The 22,239-nt window shown below is 46.2% G+C and overlaps 1 protein-coding gene across 3 annotated transcripts in view; it reads left to right on the plus strand.

The window, feature by feature from the left end:
- Window positions 1–510: 510 nt before the first annotated feature.
- The window catches only part of WDR59 (WD repeat domain 59), a 47,765-nt gene continuing 26,036 nt past the window's right edge, over window positions 511–22,239 (plus strand). For 2 of the 3 annotated variants that reach the window (XM_058033951.1, XM_058033952.1), the window contains exons 1-12: window positions 511–584; window positions 4,748–4,797; window positions 6,360–6,495; window positions 9,591–9,676; window positions 10,572–10,652; window positions 12,689–12,726; window positions 14,639–14,727; window positions 15,185–15,301; window positions 16,263–16,340; window positions 17,084–17,240; window positions 18,889–18,968; window positions 21,063–21,195. In XM_058033951.1, the coding sequence (XP_057889934.1) occupies window positions 531–584; window positions 4,748–4,797; window positions 6,360–6,495; window positions 9,591–9,676; window positions 10,572–10,652; window positions 12,689–12,726; window positions 14,639–14,727; window positions 15,185–15,301; window positions 16,263–16,340; window positions 17,084–17,240; window positions 18,889–18,968; window positions 21,063–21,195 (1,099 nt within the window). In that variant the 5' untranslated portion in view covers window positions 511–530. Of the gene's footprint in view, window positions 585–1,457; window positions 1,572–4,747; window positions 4,798–6,359; window positions 6,496–9,590; window positions 9,677–10,571; window positions 10,653–12,688; window positions 12,727–14,638; window positions 14,728–15,184; window positions 15,302–16,262; window positions 16,341–17,083; window positions 17,241–18,888; window positions 18,969–21,062; window positions 21,196–22,239 lie in introns of those variants that run through there. The other variant, XM_058033953.1, reaches the window with a different exon arrangement.

A 22,239-nucleotide genomic window follows, 5' to 3' on the forward strand; every position in this document is an offset into this window, starting at 1 on the left:
GCGGGGGCGGTGGGGGCGGCGCGCCCCGCTCCGCTGCGCTGCGCCGGGCACGGCCTCGCTGCGGCCGCCGCCTGGTGCTGGGCGCCGCGCCGGAGACAATAGCGGCCGGCAGCACGCATGCTCCCGCCCCCGGCCCCCCCGGCCCGCCGCCCTTAACCCCTGCACCGCCGCCGCCCGGCGCTGCGCTCGCCGCCGCCGCGGGACGCGGAGCCGCCGCCGCACCGACGAGCGGGCGCTGCCCCCCGGAACACAACCCGCGACCCACACCACGCACACATCTTGCTCTGTAGCGGTGCTGCGACCACCCTCGGGCCTCTGCGGCCAGAGCCGCTCCGGAGAGGCCGGGCCCGCACAGGGACCCCTTCCTCGGGCCGTGGGACCCCCACTGACTCCACGGGACTCGCTGCCCCTGTGCACCGGACAGGGGGCGGGTGGGGGGTGGGGAACGGCGGGACTACATATCCCAGCAGCCTCCGCACGGTGCCCCATAGTGCGCAGGCGCCGCGCAGGCTCCGCCGAGGCGGCCCAAGATGGCGGCGCGCTGGAGCAGCGAGAATGTGGTGGTGGAGTTCCGAGACGCCCAGGTCGGGGGGCCCGGGGGCTGCCGCATCACCACGCCGCGGGGGCAGCCCCCGGCCGGCCCGTGACGAGCGGAGCGGGGGGAGGTCCCGGCCCGGGAGGGCTCGGCGGCCCCGCGGGGCCTTTCGGCGGCGATGGCCGGGGCTGAGGCGGTCTGGAGTCGTTTGCGCGGAGATAGCGCCTTAATTCACGGGGCGCTTAATTTCTAATCTTAATTAGGTCTTGTATTTTTTTTTAAATACATTTTCAGGCCTAACATACGACATCGCCACTTCCCACACGTCTTTCCTCATTTCGTTTTGCTGGAGGAGCTCAGGGCCGGCGTGGATGGGGCCCTGGGCAGTCTGGTCTAGTGAAAGATGCCTGCACATGGCGGGGGGCTGGAATGAGAGGGGCTTTAAGGTCTCTTCCAACCCAAATTATTCCTTGGCTCTGTCACTTTTCACGGAGACTGTTACAGCTACTGTCTCACTGCCAAATAAATTGCTGGGTGTTGTTTGATTAAAATTAAAAAGTGGCTTATATTTTTTTGTGAGTAGCAAAAAGGTCAGCTTTTGTTTTTGAAGCTGATGGTGATAGCAGAGCTCGGCTCAGAGTTTGTTTGTTCACGTGGTGTTGTAGAAGTTGTTATATCCTTGGAAGTGTTCATGGCTAGGTTGGACAGGGCTTTGAGCAACCTAGTGAAGATGTCCCTGCCCATGAAAGGGATTTGGAACAAAATGATCTTCAGGTTCCTTCCAGCCCAAGCCATTCTAAAATTCTATGATTCTGTTCTAAGAAATGTGGGGGTTTAAGGTGTTGGCAATAGCTTAACAAAGCTAGATACAATGGGTGAACTATGAGATACTTCAGCAAGAAACCCAGAAAAATTACAAAAGTTCTGGAAGTTCTCTTGTCTCATTTGTCCTCTTGTGCTGGAGCAGTAAGGGCTCTGCCTTCACCATTGCAAACAGAAGCACTGAATCCTGTCTGCTGCACCCAGCTTACCCCCTGTAAGCTCACAAAGCTTTTCACTTTTGTACCTCGAAAGCTCTGTATCAGTTTTCCTCCCAGAAACGTTAAAGCAGCCTCATCTGCTACTGAGGATTTGCCCTCAGGAAGCCAGGAATGAGATCTGAGGGTGCATCTTCCTCCATCACAGATTCATGTTGCATCTGGCTGAGGAGAGAGGAGGCCTCATGACTTTATTGCTTACTCATAATGTCTGGTGGGTGGGAGCAGGAGGGACAGGTGTTGCCACCCCAAGCTGCAGCAGTTGGTTTCAGTGTCACTCCTGCTCTGGCACAAACCTTGGCAGGGTGAACATGGGCGTTTCAGTCACTTGGCTTTGCTCTGGTGTGATCTTCCTGGAGCTGTTCTGACCTGCCTGCTGTCCCACATGAAACCAGAGAGCTGCTCTGGCTGGGGCTGCCAGACTGCTGCTTCAGGCTAAACTCGTTTATATATTTGTGTCTGAGATTTTTTTTAGGAGTCTGCAGGAACGTTTTTGCAGGTGGGAAACCTGAGCTTGAGAAATTGGAGCACCTTGGCTGAAATCATCCAGCACCAGTCTTGAGCTCTGCATGTAGGCCACGCTATCTCCAAAATCCCTACCCTAAAAACAACCTAAATGGAAACAAGAATGAAAAGAGTGGGCAGCTGTGACATTTATAGCCAGTACACCTCTGCAAGCCCTGCAGCTGTCTTTGTTCAGTGTGCTGGAGTGTGTCATGAGAAAGCTGCAGCACCCCAACTGTAACACATCAGAAAATCACTGTGTGTTTTGGGGCCTGTGTTACCTACAAGTGTCACTTTTCTGTCCAAGCTGACAGAGGTGGCAGTCTGTGTACTCTTCTGATTTAAACAGGAGCCACAGGCTCTTCTTGGGCTGTTGGCACTATCAAAAGGAGAGCAAAACTCACCCAGTTCTGAAATGGAACCATTTGTAGCAACTCAGTGTGTGGATGGGAGGTTAGGTAGGCAGGGAACTGGAATTGCTTGTTAAGGGTTTGCAGCTCTTGAAAAACAGCATAGCCATGGCAAATTGGGTTGGTGTGTTGTCTCTCAGGTGGAGGGAATGAAGGTAATTGGGAAACTAATGAAAGTTCAGACATAAAAAGGAGCTTTCTTTGGCTGGCCTAGCAGAAATCAATGCAGTGCCATAGTAGATGCTTGAAGGCTGAGAAGATGCTGCCCGGGCTGTGGGTTTAGAGCAAATTCTCAAATGTGCAGTGCTCCTGCTGTGCTTACTCATGTTGTTGTTGTTGTTCATGAACAGCAGTTCTAGCTATCCACAGTGTTGTTTTGGGATAAAAACTGCTTTCAGGTTGGTTTGTTCAGTTTCAAATCCCCCTTCTGGAAGGTTGTGCTGTGAAGACTGATGTATCACTGTTAAATGACAATAGTTTGTTTTTTATTTTCCTTTCCCTAGATAAGGCTCTTATATCACAGGGAGCTGTTTGTTGCTGTAAAACAACTTAATTTGTGACCCATCAGAGTAGCAGCCTGACATGTGAAACTTTTTACATAATTCTGATTGTTCATTTCATTCTATGATGCTTGGTGCCTGGAAAAAACCAGTTTACCAGTGCTCATTATTGAAAACAATTTGTAAGGACTTAAGGAGATCCTAGTGCCAAAAAATAGGCAAATAGGAAAAATAAACTTGTATATGAAATTGCAATCATTTGAAATTGACATTGTTTTTTTTTGTCTTGGGGAAAGATGGCTCCAACTGTATGAAATATGACTCCTGACTAGCTCTTCATCACATGAGAAAGCTCTGATTACTGTAGGGGCTTTAGTGATCCTCATTTTAATTTCTCAGAAGAAAAATGTGAACCATCTGGGAAAAGATCTTTCTCCTGTTGATTTGATTTGTTTGTTTGTTGCTTTTTTATATGGATTCAGTAACCTACTTTTTTGCAGGTTTAGTTCTGTGTTTTGCAAGGTGCTGTGGAGTGTAGAAAGCTGGAATTGTTTCCTTATCATGTAGAGATCTTAAAACTAGCTGTTTATTTACAGCATTAGGGAAACCTTGTCAGAAGATTGGATTTGCTGCCTAGGAATAAGTGAAGAAGGGGAGTTGTTCCTGGAACAGTAAAAGTGGTAAAAGGGGTTTGGTTTACCATGAGCTCCTGCTGAAACTCTGCAGGCAGCTGTAGCTGTTTGCCATGTGGTCTCTAGAGAAGAATGGGTCTGTAATGCTGCTTTTCCCTCACTTGGGGTTTTTGCAAGGAGGGGATGGGCCCTGGCTGAAGCAGCTCAGAATTTGTGATGGATATTCTACTGTCAGATCTGACTGAAATGGAGTGGGATTTCTGTGTTTCTGTCTGTCAGGTTTTAGTGATCCTTGTAAGTAGTAACTGTGGGACATCCTGAAGTCTTGTTACATCCATGCTGGGAGCACTTAAAGTCCTGAACAGCAGCAGGAGATACATCCTGAGCCCTCAGAGAGGCAGCTTTGAAGATGACAGCAGCTAGTGTGAAGAATGTGGGGCATATTCTGATTTTTGTGCTGTGAATGCTCAAAACTCTATTGAAGTCGTATCTTTGTTTATGGGTGGAACTGTTCAGCTTTCCAAGTAAAATTTTCCTTTATTCTCTTGGCATTTAAACAAGATGATCAGCCAGTTCATTCTGCACAGAAAGAGGGGGAGACAATATGCAAACAGTCCTCCTTTTTTTATTTTTTTTTCTAATGGCCTTTAAGTTATCTCATAGCCTTCTTTACAAGCAATGCCAAGTAAATTCTGATGCCTCTTGGCCATCTCTCATTTTTGAACACACAAATGGTTGCACTTCTATCTCTCAGTACATATATAATTAAATGTAGCCCTGCAATGAAAGAGAGAGACTCAGGAAGTTCCTGAGCAGGAGCAGAGGCTGATTAATACAGATTATTAGAGATTGCTGATTGAAAGGCTGCAGCTGTGATTGCCAGAGCAGGAAGAAGGGAGCAAGGTCTTAATGCTCATAATGTTGTCTGCCAGGTTTTGTTTTCACTTTATGCTAACGAAGATGTTCCTGTGTGCTGTCCTGCATCCCAAATCAGCCACTACACCCTTGCCCCTCTGTGCTACTTTAAGGGGATGTTACTTTCCTGAACTCCTCCCTAAAGCCCTAAGTTTGACTGAGCAGCTGACCTGACAGGTATTATTTAATTTTGTTCTGTGTTTGTCTTTAACAGGCGACTGCGATGTCAGTGGATTGCCTGGGACAGCGCGCGGTTCTCTCAGGGTGAGTGTGACGGTCCCTGTTGGAAGTGTGACAGTCCCTGTTGGAAGTGTGACAATCATTTCCACAAGCCAGACCAGCAACCTTCAGGCTGACCTCAGCTGGAGGGTTGATGGATTGTTTCAGAAAGGTGCAGCTGAATTCTGTTCAAGGCTTAATGAAACTGATTCTGGGTCATGTTCCCGATGGGATACAGACTGGAGAGACAGCAACAAGAGCACAGTAAAATACTGGTGTGGCTTTCCTGGTAAATTCCTTTCCAAATCCTCATATGGGAGATGGAGCATCATGAAGTACTGTTTGGATTGTCTTGAAATACAGATTAGATTATTTTCTAACAAAATTTGCCTCAGATATTCCCACGTGGCTCTCTGACCTGCTTCTCTGCTGGTTCATTGTGGGATGATACAAACAGTAGGTGCCACAGACTTCCAAGTTGCCCAAGCTTCCAGGAGAGCTTGGTCTTATGTGTCCTCCAGAGCAAGTCTTCAACCAGCTCAGCAGTGCCTTTCCAGCTCCTGCTTTTCAGTACTAACAGCTATTCCTGTCCCCCTGTCAGTGACACAATTGCCACACCAATTAGGATGTTCATTTCAGAATCATGTGAGTGTAGCTCATCTTTGGTCAGCCTTCAAGGAACCAAGTCCTTTGGTACAGCTCAAAGCAGTGCTTGCTTCCATGTAAACCCTTAGTCTGGCAGTGCTGTACAGGAATAACAGGAGGAATGGCCAGTGCTCAGAGCAGCTCTGTGGTCACTTTGCAGCTGAGAGATGATGCTCATGTGGGTAATTATGTAGGGTTCATTATGTTTTGATGCTGGTCCTCCATAGGGTTCAGCTGGCTCACAGTTGTTTCTGGGCAGTTTCCCTTGCTTGTAAGATGAATCTCACCTTGCTTTGTGGGGAATTGGCCACATCCAGCAAGATGTATGAGCTCAGGTTTGCTATCATGCAGAATTATTTCTGCTGCATATAGAGTTAGCTCAGGTAAGTAATGGAACCAAATCTGTGCAGGACTGTGTCCACCCACGTTAAAAAGCTGCTGCAGCTGAGCATGAGCTCTGTGCAGGTGTTTTTGTACTGTTGGTGGAACCAAGCCCTCAGACTGGTGTGGAAAGAAGCACCCACGTAGAATCATCTTTGTCAAGGCTCATTAACTCTTGCTCAGAGCAACCTATCCAGGCTGAAGCTGTTGCATTGCACTCCTGGGACTGTGCCACTTAGGCTTTGCTGCTGCAGCAACGTTAGGCCTGCAAAGCCTGTTTGAATGTGTTTGCACCATTTTCCAGCACTTCTTTGTATCCAAGTTATCTGGGCTTTTCTGTGGTGCGAGCTATCTATTACATTTGCAGATCCTGTTTACTTTCAGTGTGTTTTTTTTAAGTCAATTTTGAAGTATGTAGTCAAATGTCGCATTTTCAGAAATAGCATTTTCACTTGTCTCATGAAATGCTTCTCTTCTTTTGGTTCTTGTGCCTCTGAACACAAGGCTGTGAGCTCCATGTGATCTTGGGGTTTTGAGATCAGCCCTGTGAGGTGCAGCCCCTTTGTGTCTGTGTCTTGCAGCCGCCGTTTCCTCTACATTGTCAACCTGGATGCTCCCAACGAGGGTCACCGGAAAATCTCCCGGCAGAGCAAGTGGGACATCGGCGCCGTACAGTGGAACCCCCACGACAGCTATGCCTACTACTTTGCAGCTTCTGTAAGTTCACTCGTTTAAAAGCTGTAACTCATCTTCTTCCCTGGTCTTTCTTTCATGGGGGAGCCTCTGCAGAGCTGGAAGGCTGTGTGAAGCTGGCACAGACATGCTTCTGCAAGTCACATTGCAAGATCAAGGCCTCATTCTGATTTACTGCCAGAGAGGTGTTCAGCTGAATGGCTCTCAGTTATTGGGCAGTCAGGGTTGCATCTGGCTTTGCTTGCTTTGCCAAACAAAACACTTTGCCAAATAAATCAAGCATCCAAATGGTTCTTTTCTGGAGGGAAATTATATTTTTTTCTGATTTCCAGTCTGAGATTTGTGCACTTGAATTTCTTGCTCTGTGCTGTTTTGTTTTCACCTCCCTGCCTTGCTGCTCGGCTGTGGTGCACCAGGCAGTCTGTAAATAGCACAGGTCAATACTGGCTTGTAGCTTGGGGTTTGCAGCTGGGCATAGACTGTATCAGTGAGGAGTTCATGAGGCAATGGGTTGGGTTGAAGAAGCAGTAATGGCTGTGTGAGACTGAGTGCAGTTTTCAGCTCTGCTGTGCTTGGTCTGTCGTGCTCTGCAGCTTGTTCACCCAGGGCCCTGAGCTCTGCTGATGGAAATCTCAGCCATCACCCACTGCACCGTGGCCATTGGCCCCAGCCAGGTGCAGACTGTTTCCAGGGTGAGCTGCCTTTTCTGCAGTGTTGTCTGCTTTTACAGCCTGAGAGTCCTGGACTAGCTAGGGATGGAGAAATCTCTCTGTCTATTCTTTTGAGAAAATGCCTAGTTGAAGGTGATTTCTTAGAATTTTTGTTCCTGGATTTGCTATATTTTTAATTAAAGGCAGTTTTAAAAGTGGACTGGTGCTGTCAGCTGGGAGCCTCTGGCTGTTTGCTCTTTGACATTCCCCAGCCTCTTTCCAGCTCTGGCACATGGCTCTCAAAAGTGCCTTCAGCAGCACTCTTCTTCTGAGCAGAGAGTTAGTAAAAGAGTTAGTTCAGTGCCACTTCTGGGTGCAGCCTGTGGAAACCCAAAACCAAGTAAGGAAATGCACTGGGCAGGTCACAAGTGGAGCAGGAAAGCTTCTTTTCAAACACACTCTGAAGACAAAATGCAGTGATGAGTTCATGCTGACCTGAGCAGGACCCTGCTGCAAAGGAGAGCTGTGCTCATCTGAGCACTCCTGCCTCTTGCTGCTCTGAGTGGGTACAGGAACCATCTTGTTCAGACTGAACCCAGGTGTAGCTGGCATCAAACCTTGCTGTTTCTGTTTATAAAAAAAGATGCTGTGGTGCTCTGGGGATTTGAACATAGTTGCTGAGACACACTGGTTGAGAAATCCCCAAGAATGAGATCAGGCAGCTTTTTCAGTTTGGGTCAAAAATACCACCTTTCAAGCCATTTCACTGTGATAAACAGCCCAAGGGTCTTATCCTTCTGCATCCCTGTGGATGGAAAAGGGATGTAAAAGGCTGCCATCCTGTTTGCCAGCAGCATCATCTGGTTTGCAGTCCTGTTAATACGAGGTGGTACAGGCAGAGGGGAATTTGTCCTTGTGTTTAGCTTCTTTCCAGAAGAGCTGGAGCAAGTTCTTTTGCTGTGCTTGGCTGTGTCTGCCCTCTGGCTCAGGCATGTTTTTGGGGACTCCTAAGGTGTTGTTTCAGGAGTGGGGTTGCTTTCAATCCTCTATCCTTGTTTTTCCTTTTGTGTGGCCACAGATTCTTGAACGAGGGAGTGATTAAATTGTTGAAAGTGATTACTGATACTTAAGAAAATCAGTTTTTTAGAAAATGCTCCTGTTGGGAGGAGCAGTCTCTCTGGTGATCATTATCTTGTGTCTTGTCTCTGGAGTCCTGGGTAAATCCCATTGGGTAATTTCACTCTACCCCTTAAATACTTCTGTCAGTGAGAAACATGCAAAGAGTTTTTTCTTGCCCTAAGCTCTTGTGCAGCCCTGCTGTGAACAGTTAGAGAAATGTCATATATTACTGCTGAGCTAGAATGAGACCTTTCATTTCAAAGAAAGCTGTAATGTTTTATCTATCTGCAAGTTGAAATTCACATGGAGCAGCTTTGGGGTAGGAAGAAAATCCACCACCATAAAAAAAACTGCCACAAAAATTGTAAATAACAGTTGGACTCAGTGATTTTAGAGGTCTTTTCCAACCTCAACAACTGTGTGTTTCTATGAAGTCTCTTATCTTTTCCCTCATCTACCTAAAAGTCTGAAAACAGGAGGCTAATGAAAATAACATTTTAAGGTCATACTCTTTCAGATTTTGCAAAATCTGCATGAATTTCCAGTCATGATCCACTATGCTTGGCACTCTGTATGCACCCACAAAGGCAATTCCAGCCCCAGAAAGATTAGACTTGGCTTGGCCTGAAGTGAACCTTGATTGAGACAGAGCATGAATTTACAGGACAATAACTAGTTTCAAGTAACTTTGCATGTGGCTGCATTTTGGGCAAGGATTCATTCCTGGAATGAGTGAAGGAGCCCTGAGTATTGTTGTCATTGATACCTCTGGTTTGCTGTTGTTTTTTACAGCTAGTGATAAACACTTAAAGCTTTTCTCCTGGGCTGGCACTGACTGGGGGAGTACCCTTGAGGAGGTGTCCTTGAAGCCATTAGACTTCAAACTGTATTGTTTGTGTTTGGCAATGGCCCTGCTTATCCCAGAAGGGACCAGTGGTAATCCATCATCCCCCTCACCAAAACCTCCACTTGTGAATGTAACAGACTGGCAGGGTATTCCTGCAGAGAGAATTTGTCTGCCTGTTGCCTGCAGTTACAGCATGTTGTTAGGAAATAAAGATTCTGAGAACATAATTTCATGGAAAGATTTTGCAATGTGGGATTTTTTTCTCTCTTTCTAGTTTATCTCAAATTTTAAGTGGGTGTAATTAAAGTGTAAGCTTTTGAAAGTCCTTGCAGCCTGTATTTCATCTTTGCTCTCCTGCTTTGGGCAAGGACTTTGCTAATTCACAGCATGACTCATTGTTAACTGAGGTTCTTCAAAGTGAAGGGAACCTGGTCCTAACAGCCAGATCCATGTCCTACCTTGTTGGCCTGAGACTGTCTCTCCTTTCTTCCCTCTAATTGCAGAGCAATCAGCGTGTTGACCTGTATAAGTGGAAGGAAGGCAATGGGGAAGTTTGCACATCTCTGCAAGGACACACACGTGTGATCAGGTGAAGAACAAAAAGTGCTGTGGGTGCTGAGTAGAAAATAATGCATCATTTCATAGAAGCTGAATGTTTTGGTCCTGGCCTCACTCAAGCTCTGCTCTGAGCCTGTTTTTGCTCACTTCTCTGGACTGGAGTGCCTTTCCATTTGGTGATGATGTCATGTGTGAAGTGGCTCACCCTCTCATGGCTCCCCCAATTTATCAACTTAGCCCTTGATGGCTCCAGTGTCATTGCCTTAGGCTGCTGTCCTTGTAAAGAGCAGCAGCCATCATCTGGGAAGCAGCATGTTTATTAAATTGAATCCCAGCTGTGTTTCTGTGTGATAGCAGCTTAATGAAGGCAGGTAATCCCAAAGACCAAGTTCAGAGAATGTTACAGTGGTGCAGGGGAGATTTTTGCCTCTTGTTTTAAGGTCACATTTCAATGCTGGGTTGGAAATGCAGTTGAGGGACTGCTTTTACTCAAGCTTCTGACTGTGGGAAATATTTGCAGCCCTTGAAATAACAGTTGTTTGGGCTGACTGGAGGCTGTTTGTGTCCCAGGTGTACTTGGTGTTCCAGCAGGGAGGCATCCCAGAGTGAGGGGTTGATGCCAAGGATCTGTGGTTACTGAGAACTCTTTGAGACAGTGTCCCTTTGCCTGGAGGGGAAAGAGCACACACACAGTAGCTGTAAAGTTCAGGACTAGGAGGATGCTTCACTGGAATTTACTTAGAAGCATTTCATTGCTTCTTGGAATTTACTTAGAGAAATTATTAAGATCTTGCTTTTTACTTTAAAAGTTTCAGTAGATGTCATGGAGTTGCTGTGAATTTGTTGGAGAATGTACTGGCAGCTTGTGAAAAGTTGATGCAGCATCTGTGTGTTTTCTTTACTGATCTATGATTTTGCATTTGCAGTGACCTGGACTGGGCAGTGTTTGAGCCAGACCTACTGGTCACCAGTTCAGTGGACACATACATCTACATCTGGGACATCAAGTAAGAATCAGTATGCTTCTGCATTTTGGGAAAATCACTGGGACTCTTTTCTGTAATTATCAGCTTGCAGGGCAAAGCACACCCTGATGGGAGCTGCTCTTTAGCTGTTCTTCTGGGAGCTTCAGCTATTTCCCATTGTCTCCAAGATGCCTTCTATTCCCCTATTTTCCAGTCACTTCAGAGTCAGTGATGGGCAGTAGAGTGGTACAGTTAAGCTACAGCTGTCTGACTGCTCCCTACCCACTTCAGATATTTCCTTGGGGACTCTTCCTGGAGCCCAAGGTTATTCCTCAACCTGTTGGGGTTTTTTTTTAGCTCAGTTAATGAGCACCATTTCATGATCCTATAGCCATTTCTGCTATTGATTCATTGATTGTTGCTGGTTCTCCCTCAGTGGTGGGAAGACTGACAATGGTATTCAGGAAGGTTTTTCTGTTTGTACCTTCCCTTGTTTCCTATGAGTATTTTCAGGGTAGCAAATATTTCCAGCTATATGTCCAATTTTAAGCCACAGATTTTACACCTGAGAAGCAAGGAGCTGGTACTGGGACTGCTGGGTTCTCTTGCTAGCTGTACAGCTCTTTATGACCCCCAGCAAATCACATTGTTCCTCTCTGCCTCCCTTGCTCAGTTATAATAGGAGGATAATTATATAACCCCACTGCACCAGGCTACCCGGAGGCTTGCTCAGTTCCTATGAACAGGCACTTAGCTCCTTGCTTAAATGGTGCTTGAGAATGACAATATATTATTAATGTGTAATTAAAAGACACAGAGATACAATAACTGCTGGTTGTTTTCCTGTGATACTATCTTAATGCCAAGAAAAAAAAAAATAGAGATGTCTGAAGGTTGTTATCAGAGCTCCTCCTTTAACTCTATTGTGCCCTTCCATTGTTTTGTGTCTGCCTGTATCACTTGCCCAGAACTGCTTCCTTAGGCAGTCTCTGAAAGCCTCCACATCCCACTTGTGCTGGGAAAGGCTCTGAGCCTGCTGTGGCACTGAGGTGCTGGCCTCAAGCAAATTACCATCCTGCTGAAGTGACTGTCTCTAATGGCACCCTAAGGAGGCAGCCCTGCAGTAAGGGCAGCTGGAAATTCCCCACTTAATTTTTCATACAAAACAACTTCTTGATTTGGCAGAAATTCTTAGAGGGAGGGATGCAGTCCATTCCAGAAAATGTTCTGCTTTTCAGCAAACAGAAAAAGCTGAAGATACTATTCCTTATTTTCACTGTCACTTTTCATGAAAGAGCAGGTGAAATCCTGACTAGCAAGGCCAGGAAGTAAATTATTGCCTTGATCTATGCCCTGGCTGCTAGGAGTTGTCATGGTGCCACACTGGTTTCTGCTGCTGCAAAATTTGCTTTGTAGACAGACAGAATTTGGTCTGCACACAGCTGGGCTGATTTTCTACTAATTTTGTTATTATATGCTAGACATGAAGTTTTTGCTCTGTAGTAGCTACTCCATCTGCTTTGAATCAGAATCTGCAAAGGCTCCACGAACACATCAGTGGCTTTTGTTGAGTGCTTCCACAGCTCTGTTTGTTCCTTTAATCCTGCTTGGAAAGGTTGTTTTGTTGCTTCCCACAGCAACAATTCATGAGTCCTGTTTCCTTGCCTACCCAATTGCAATATGCCACACTTTGTGTATGTTTCTCCTCCCTCTAGTCCAGTTCAGCTCTGCCCTCTGTCCTAAACTTCCTGCTGCAGGTGCTGGCAAGACAGGATCATAGAATGGTTTGGGTTGGAATGGACCTTAAAAATCTAGTTCCATCCCTCTGCTAAATGCAGATACACCTTCCAATAGACCAGGTTGCTCCAAGACCCATCCAGCCTAGCCTTAAACACTTCCAGGGTGGTTGTTGTCCTCCAGCTGATCACTTTTATTCCATTTAGTGCTGGTGTATTTTGGTAAGCAGAAGGTACATGAGGTCCCAAGGCAGGAATTACCTTAGTGCTGGAATAGCAGGGAGCTCTCTGGGAAGGCTGGACTATGCTGTGTGTACTGACAGTGGCCACATTGTATTTCAGGGACACCAGGAAGCCCACGGTCTCACTCTCTGCAGTTGGTAAGTCTGATGTGTGTGATGTAGGCATTAAACAACATTATTGTTGCATGTCCCTGCTGTTATTCTTCCCTCCCTTCATGCTCCAAGGCCAGGTGTGGCAAAGTGCAGGAGTGCCTCCATGTGTGATTGTCCCCTGTAGGAGCAGCCTGAGAGGCTCCAGTTCACTCCTTTCAGAGGAGCAGAGTTCAGAAGAGATGTGGAGCCCCTTGAGGTTCCCAGGCATGGAGGGCAGTTATGGTACTTGGATTTGCTGCCCCAGCATTGGTGAATTGCCACATGGAGCTCCCTCCCTGCTTAACCACCTTGCTGCACTGCTTGTCCTGGGTTGCCTCTCTGTAATTTCCTCACATCATTTTATGTTTGATTGAATCAGATGAGGAACTAAACCATACCCCAGGCTGCTCTCTTTGCCAGCCTGTCCCCTCATTCACTGAGGGTAGGATACAGGAGTTGGTTGCATCCACTTCCCTGGGGCACCTGCAACATGCAGGGAGCACACAAGGTGCTGTCTTTGGGCTGTGCTTTCTCTGGAAAGGCTCTTGTCCTGGCTGCTGGCAAGGTGTGTGTCCAGCCCCTGCAATACCACCAGCTGGCAGGTGCTGTGTGTCTGTCCTCGCTGGCTGGAGCTGGGACTGGGCACAGATGATGAGCAAAACATCCTTTCCCTGAGTTACTGTCCCCAGCACTGGAGCAATCCTTACAATGTGTGACTCTCATGCTCTGCTGCTTGCATCTCCTTAGGCTGTACATCTGCAGCAGCTCCCATTGCCCTCCCAGCCAGCAAAGCTCTCTGTCACAGAACTGCAGAAAGCCTTACTGAGTCACAGAGGAGCAGTGGTTGGTTCTGGTGTCTGGGGTGAGGTTTCACAGCTGAGCCAGCCCAGCAGCCTGCTCCCCAGAAAGCTTCCTTGCTTCCTTCCTTCCTCCTGTGCCTGCTGCTGTTTAATGCTGGTCCAGACATTTGTGTACCCTTCAGTGAGTGGATCAAATCAATCAACTGGCAGTCTATTTGCAGCTTTTTATCCCCCAGAATAGCTTTTTGCCAGGTTGTCAGGATGAATCTGCTCACCATGCAGCAGGAGGTGGGTAGTGGAGGTGGGGAATAGCAGCAGGCTGAGATCTGTTTAGCTTTCTCATGGATCTCACCTTTCTGATAGCTCAAAAGGTTTCAAAATATGGCAGAATAAGGATGAACAGATGAATTATGCTTACAATACCTGAACAATCCACATTAACTGAAGCTGTGCTTTGTTTCTATCAGAAATAACCACCTATAATCTGATTTAACTGAGTCCCTCATTATACCATATATAAGTCATATTTAGACCATCATCCAGTTTCTTTACACTGTCATTGGTGTCTTTGACTTCTGTGGTATATTTTGACAAATGGACCTTCTGGTCCACCCAGTGAGTCCATCCAAGGTCACCTGCACTGCAGCCTTCTCCCACACCTGTATTTTAATCAATAGCACTAGTTGCCTGTGTAGCAGCTGATAGTTTGGGGGGGTGGTGGGGAGATGAAACAGGCCCTAAACACCCAGAAATAGCTTGAATAAAAAGAGAGGGGGTTTGGGAAGGAGATGATGCACATTCATTTCTGATCTGGAGGAAGTTCCTCCATTGGAGCTAATGGACATGAGTATTCTAATCAGGTACAGCCCCTGGCTAGAAGATGTGATAAAGATCTCTAGACATGCTACTGGAACACTTTGCTGTCCTGAGGATAGAAATGATACACTGAGGAACCAGGAGTTAATAATTTTCATGCCATCCTTTATGCTGGCCTTCTGGGATATCCTTCCTCTGACCTGCCTTTCCTGGGCTAAGAGCAGCTCTGGGCCCAGGCAATGGGACTGCTCTGCTCTTTTCTATTTAATTGCATGTTTTGGCTTGCTCTGTTTGTGCTGCAGCTGGAGCTTCCCAGGTGAAATGGAACAAGAAAAATGCCAACTGTTTAGCAACAAGCCATGATGGAGATGTCCGAATATGGGACAAAAGGGTAAGCTGAGGAATTTTTGAATAGTCTGTACATTTTCCCACCTACCTAATACAGATATTCCTCTGGTGAGAGAAAAATACTGAGGAAATATACTAATTTATCCCAGAGCTCTCTTGTGGGTCAGTTTAAACTAGAGAGAATTGGGAGTCCAAGAGCCTGAAGAGAGTATGTAGGTAACCTCCTTCCTCAGAGACTGTACCCATTACCATTTTCCTTTTGATCTCATAGTACTTAACTGTTGAACTGAGTATAAAGTATGGTTAGAGCTGCACTTGGTGACTGGAATTTGCCATACCTTCACAGGATTTTTTCTTCAGCTACTTATGCTGAGCTATTTGCTGTTCCCCAGCAGGGGTGGTTGTTCTGTCTTGCCCTGGTTAAAGTCTCTTTTTATGCCAAAGAACTAGACCAATTTTCAGGTGTCCTATGCTGAGAAGGACAGTGTCTCTCCTTGCAGAAACCCAGCACTGCAGTGGAGTATTTGGCAGCTCATCTCTCCAAAATCCATGGTCTGGACTGGCATCCTGACAATGAGTATACACTGGCCACTTCCAGCCAGGACAACTCTGTCAGGGTAAGTGTTGTTTTTGAATTCCTGCTGGGGAGTAGGAAGGATAGTGGAGCAGATCCCCTTCTGCTGCTGCTGAAGTTTTGGGAGGTGCTTTGCCATTGGCAAGATCTGGATCTTTATTTTTTGGTTTCTGGCCACCTGGTGTGTGGAGCCAGGACTGTACTGAGAACAGGCAGAGAGGTCACTGAAGAATGGGTGCACATATGTTTGCCACATATCTGTGGAGATTAGGGCAGTATTGAAGCTGAAAACAACTGTCTCTGCCTGTTGCTTGCCAGAAAGGAACAGACCACACATGCCAGAAGAGCCTTTTTCCAGAAATGCATGTTGCCAGCCTCAAGCTGATTATAGTAACTTGAGGGGAGACATACTTCAGCCCCTGGAGTTTCCAAACTCATGTTGAGCAGGATTATCAATAAGAGACTGCCTGCAAGCACTGCTGTGCAGGGCCTTTTACTTGGGGGGAAATAGTGTGCTTTGTATGTCAGCCAAATGGAGTTCATTCACGTTGAGCTAAGCTCTGAGGCAAATGCAATTGATGTGTAGTGTAGCAAAGCAAAAGGTTAGATTCTTCATTAGAAAATTAGCAGTAACAGCAGGGTGGGCTTGCCTCCAGCCTGGACTGGCACGTTGGCTGGCAGCCTGCAGGGTACCTTGTAGCTCTGAAAGCCCAAGCAGGCTGCCTGTCTCCCTGCTCTAATTACTCAAGCTATGATCACTGTGAATATGACCCCAAGTCACTCATTTTCTAAGGGATGCTGCCAGATGCTGATGGCTTGGTATTTGTCCTTTGGGGCCATCTCTGCTGTTAATGAATGGGATTACTAATGATGCTGTGGGCACCCTGGCATGCTGTTTGGTCTGTTCTATCTGCAAGCCACATGGAAAACTACAGCCTGAAAGTATAGCCAGCTGACTCCTGCCTTTGCTTGCCTTTCACTTGGTTTGTTTTGTTTTTTTCAAGTTCTGGGATTACCGTCAGCCTCGGAAATACCTCAACATCCTTCCCTGCCAGGTTCCTGTCTGGAAGGCAAGATACACGGTCAGTGAGAAACCCCCCCAGTTCCACTTGTGCTCTGAGGAGAATGCACAAATAGGCATTAAATAAAGAACTTGCCATAGGGTTTCTCAGCACTTCTACTTGTGGACATTATTAAGTTGTTTTTAAAAATCTTATTTGGTGCCTAAAAGGCATAGAGCAGCAGCCTCCACAGTGGGGGCATTCAGGAGAAGGAGTGAGTGAGCACCCACCCAAGTGAAGCTAAGGCTCTTCATATCAGTCATAATCCCCAGACATGTGAATGTGGCCTGAAGCCAGTGCTGTGCCTTGAATCTTGATCCCCTTTCCCTGTCCAAGCAGTGAGGGGTGTGGGACTGGTTTCCATGTTCCTCTGAGCATTGTGACCCTGAGGAGCTGCTGGGGCTCAGTCCCCAGGTAGCAGTTCTTGCAGATCCAGGCAGATTGCAGTAAGGATTCCCAGTGAAAAGTCAGGGGTGAAATCCCTCCAGCCTCACAGATGAAAAGTGAGGAAGCAGCAGAAAGAAGTTACTCATCTTAAGTAAGCTGCATTGAATATCTCAGTGCACTACAGCTTACCCCTTGAAACACAGTGGTTTTGCACAGCAATTACCTTGTATCTTCCCAGGTTTTGGCCTGGTTGTATTTTGTGCTGAGCTCATTTAAAACCTTTGCATTTGTGTTGGTGGAAATAGGGGAAAATTAGAGTATGTTAATAGCAGCATGGAAACTCTCCCTGGCTAACTGGAAGGGTGTTTCTCCCTAAGCCTTTCAGCAATGGACTGGTGACAGTGATGGTCCCCCAGCTCCGTCGGGAAAACAGTCTCCTCCTCTGGAATGTCTTTGACCTGAACACGCCTGTCCACACTTTCGTAGGACATGATGATGTGGTGCTGGAGTTCCAGTGGAGGAAGCAGAAAGAAGGTGAGTTCAGGGTTGAATGTGCTCTCTTCCCTACGCTGTGGCTGTCTGCTAACCAGGGGTGTGGCTCCTGATTGCAGTGCTGTTACTTCTTGACTCCTGCCTTACCTTGAAGTAGCTCCTGCCCACCTTCCTGTCCCCCACTGCCTCCTTCAAACCACAGCTGTTCTGTCCTGGTTCTGTCACCGTGCTTACAGAAGCACTGCCTTGTTTCCATGCTACCAAAGCAAATCTACCAAATGCTGAGTGGGTCAGTGGTGACTTTCATTGCTTCCACTCTCCTGGGAGTCTCTTTTTAAATAAATCTTTCAGAATAAATTGTGCAAATTATTAGATAGGTGCATGAGTGCAGGCACCCTCTCCCTACTCAGGCTAACCAGTTAGCCCCTCATATCATGGCCTGGGTCAGCAGGCTCCAGCACATCCCAGACCACGGACCCAGCAAGCACACCTTACTTGTCTGCTGCAAGGCAAGGGAGGAATAATGTGGCATAGAGTGTCTGCTGTTAGAGTTCAGTCCTGACTAAATTTTCTAGTGTAAGCAGCTAAGAATAGGAGATTCCATACCAGAGGTTGCATAACCACACAGAGCACAGCTTTGTTTCCAGCCCCTCAGCTGCCACTGACAGAATGTGCATGTCTGACTTTGGTGTCACTTGTGCTACAGCTTTGCAGTGCTGTGTAAAAGTGCTGGTCCAGCCCTTTCCCACCAGTTAAGTCACCTCCTTCTCCATAACTTGATTTTCCTCTTTCAAAAGGAGGAAAGCAATGGAGAACTGTTAGGATCTGGAGGCACAGGCTAAGATAGTTTGTGAATGAACATTGAAGCAGGCTTGAGCTACAGTTGGTTGTCTTGGCTGCTTTAATAGATACATACCCAGGGTTGGACTTCTTGCTTGTCTCAAGCAACATAAATCAATCACACAAACATTCCAAGTCTGCTTCAGTGTGGAAACAACCAAGATAGCACAAATTTCCTTCCACAGAGTCTGTTGTGCTGTATTTAGACAGCCCCTGTGCCTCAGCAGAGGGGTGTAGGAAGCAGCTGTGCAGCAGCAAATTCTTAAGCATAGCAGCTGTTTGACGAGGGAAACTTAAAACTGTATCACAAGACCTAAACGTGGACATAAATAGGTCTGTGTACCTCTGCCTGTTGATAGATAGTATGTGGTTAGATCTATTTCCTTACAACCTGAACTTGGCATCATCCAACTCTTTCAGAAGCAAGAAGAGGAAAGGCAGAACCACCTTCTCATTGCTTAGAAATGTTTTAAAACATCTACCTCGAAGCAGATTTGATGAACTAAAAGTTATTTTTACTTTACAGTTAGAGTTGAGAAACATTTTTACTGTACTGTTTCTTCTATTTAAATAAACATTGTTGTGGGTTCTGGTTGTGTCACATTCATTATATTTGGTGCTTTTGGCTTGTAAATCACAGCCTGTTTAGAGGTGTGGTGACTGTGGTGTGAGGAGGCACAAAGGCTGATGTACCTGGGTCAACTGGAACCCAAAAAGGACTTGCTGTGCCTTTCAGTTTAGTGCCTTATGAATGTGCCTGTTGGCTTGTTTGAATCTGTTTACACTGAACACAAGGCTGAGATAGTCTCTGTTTTCTGGTGGGGTCTCTGATTGTTCCTGTCCTCTTTAGGCTCCAAGGATTACCAGCTGGTGACGTGGTCCCGCGATCAGACCCTGCGCATGTGGCGGATTGACTCCCAGTTACAGAGGGTATGTGGAGCTCTGCTTCTTGAACCATAGACACTTTTCTCCCCTTCCTTGCACTCCCAGTCACTTTTCTGGTATCATAGAACTGCAGGCACAGAAGCTGCTGGTTCACTTTCTCTTCAGCTCCAGCCCAAAAACATCCCCAGGGAGAACTGTGATGGGTCTTTTGAGCCTGTGTCTCAAAAGTTTTGGTGGCTGTGCAAAGCTGCTTTGTTGTCTAACATTAAGTGCAGAAGTTTGTTTGGAGAAGGTGGAGGGCAGTTACTGCCTGCATTACCTCTAAAATGCCACAAGACTGTATTTCTTGGCAGTTTAGGTGCCAGGTAAATGTAGAGGTTGTGCCCTCCTCTACCTCCCCTTGTGTCCATTGCCTCTAAGCCTGGGGTGGGTGGTGTGAGTGGATCTGCAGCAGATTGTGATGCAATTACTAGAATAGCTGTGCTGGCTCATACCATAGGTTCATATGGCCACAGTGGGCCCTGTACATCTTCAGCTGATGTCTTGGGAGGGGATAAGAAGGAGGCAGGCATGGAGTGATGTTTCTCTCAAATGCCCTGTCAGCCTCCTGCTGTTTGCAGCTTAGAGGCTCATTGAGCCTGGCATCTTTGTATTTGATAGAGCTTGATGAGTGTCACTTCCATAGACTTGTTCTTTTTTTTTTTTTCTTGGACCTGTGTAAATTTTTGTCACCTTAAACATCAAACAACAAGGAGTTTCAGGGCTTTTCTGCATGTTATGTGGAAAACCATCTCATTTGTTTATTTTGCCACCTAATTTCATTCAATTGAGATGAAATGAGCAATATTCTCTGTGTTACTGATGATTCTGTAGGCCTCCATCGTATCCTTCTCAGCTGCCTCCTTTTTCAAGTCAAAAGTTCTTGATTTAATTTATCCTTTGTACTAGAACTTTGTCCTTTTGCCTTTCACCACCCTTTTTCAGTTCTAGTATATACCTTTGGGGATGGGGATCTGAGCTTTGTTCTTTCCAAAGAATTCTCAGTACTCAGTTTAGTTTGTAAATTGTTTGGCATAATTCCATGAAATCATCAGCTTAGTCTTGCTTCTTCATCTTGTTCCCTCAGCTTGAACTTTCAGCTTGAAATTTTTCCCCATGTATGTTGCTTTATATTTATCTGAGCCAAAGTTCATCTTTCATTTTACAGTTGCTCCTGTAAGGTCCTTCTGTGATTGTTTGCCATCAGCCACACTTGTTACTGCCCTGAAAAACATGGTGGCATCAGCAAACCTGGTCATGTCACTATTCACCTCCTATTCCAGGTTTTTAATGAATATGTTGAGAAGCATGTGTCCCAGCACAGATCCTGCAGGAGTCCTGCAGGTCTGTAACAAACTTTCTCTGTGAAAAATGACCCTTTTCTCCTACCTGATATATTTGTGAACATTTGATTTCTTTCCTGTCTTTAAATCAATTGTTCATTCATGTCAGAGCCTTTATTTTTCCTCTACTGGCTCCCACTCTTTTGTCCTTGTCTTTGTCTGGATCAATCTATGCACATGAAGGCATGTTGCTGGTGACCAATGCTGTAATTTGCTACATCACACCCTTATCCTTTCTCTTCCCTTCATCTTCCCAGTTTTCTTGTGCTGAATTTCAAATCCAGGGTTTTATAGTCTCATTTTGATACAGGACCTGGAACAATAGGACCCCATGTCTGCACCTGGGTCTCTAGATCCTTCTGGAGTGTAAATATCAAATGCAGAAAGTGTGGTACTATTAAATTTGATCTAAAAAACTGAACATGTTTTAAAAAAATTAATTCAAGGAATTGAAGTAATAACCGTTTTAGTTTTGACTAAAGGTAAACCTCTATTTCTTAGACTGGCCCAATCAATTAAGTAGCTTTTTAAGTGAGCAGGAGATTTGGCCAGGCTGTTGAGGTGACAGGGTTGAGGGTGATGGAAAGTGGAAGATGAACTGTCTTTGTCACAGGAACAATGCAGTCTTAGTCATGACTGCTGCGTGGATAGACCCACCTTGCAAATCCATCTGTCTGGAGCAGTGAGTTGTTTAGTGGGGCTCTTCCCACAACTTGGATTCTGTTGTGCAGCACGTGGGTATGTTTGTTCTTTTCAGCTCTGTGCCAATGATATCCTGGATGGAGTTGAGGACCTCATTGATGGGATTTCTCATCTGCCAGAGCCAGACAAGACCCTTCACCCGCAGGACACGGAGCCCCAGCACAACTCTGGACATGGGGATGAGGAAGGTGAGAGAAGTGATGGCTTCTGGAACCTCAAACACCAGCATCTTTGGGGTGGGAGGAAGATACATCTTGGCATAAAACATAGGCAAAGCACAACTTGCTGCTGTTTCAAAGGTTAATGGATTCCTCATCAGGGAGGAGGAAAAACACTAGGGGTTCCTCAGGATGGTCCTCTCAAGTTTTTTCTCTTTTAACACAATGATTCTAGCTGTAAAATGAAACTCCTGCTTGTCATGATTTTCATTTAATTGCATGCTCTTTAGTTTGCAGTTGTGGCTTGTTGCCAAAGGTAAGGCTGCCTGATCTCTCTTTTTTTCCACAAGTGAGAGTTAACACTGTCCCTGATGATGCACATCCAGACATCCCATGTGGTCACTGTGTGGGTCTGGTTTCCATGTGGTTTCTTCTTTGGTTCAGACTGTTATGGTTTTCCTCATGGCCAAAGGGAATCAATGTGGCTTTTCTGTAGCAGGGCAGATTTTGCTGCAAATAACACAACTGCAGGATTAACACACAAGCAAATCCCTAGGTAGGAATTTCAGTTCTTTCTAGCCAAAAAGCTATTGTGGACTGTTGATGTTTCACCCTGGGGGTGGCTGCATTTCAGCTGCAGACAAAGCCTCCATGTTACATTAGTAAAGCACTTTGGGGGATCTTTTGAAGAGATCAGCACTCTGCAGGTGAAGGAGAGAGCCCCAGCTGTGCCTTTGCTGCACAGCTCTTGCTGCTGCTTATGGACGAGCTTTAGGAGTCTGTACAAACGTGGGGCTTTGGAGGATTAAAAACTAATTGGAAGGGAATGGGAGGAGAAGACAAAGGGAGGGCACTGCCCATACTGGGAACCTCAGAGATGGCTTTTCAGTAAGCTATGTGGTATCTTGAGCTAGAAATAATTATCTTCCCTGAGAGCCACTGATCTTCCTTTAATCTCCTTTTCAGCTCCCTTTTCTGGAATATATCTAAGCGCTGTAATAGAATTGCAAACAAGAATGATTGGCTAAGCATCCTACCTATCCAAATCTAGCAGCCTATTGGGCAGTGGTAATA

This window comes from Melospiza georgiana, chromosome 14 (genome assembly GCF_028018845.1).
Source record: "Melospiza georgiana isolate bMelGeo1 chromosome 14, bMelGeo1.pri, whole genome shotgun sequence".
NCBI lineage: Eukaryota > Metazoa > Chordata > Aves > Passeriformes > Passerellidae > Melospiza > Melospiza georgiana.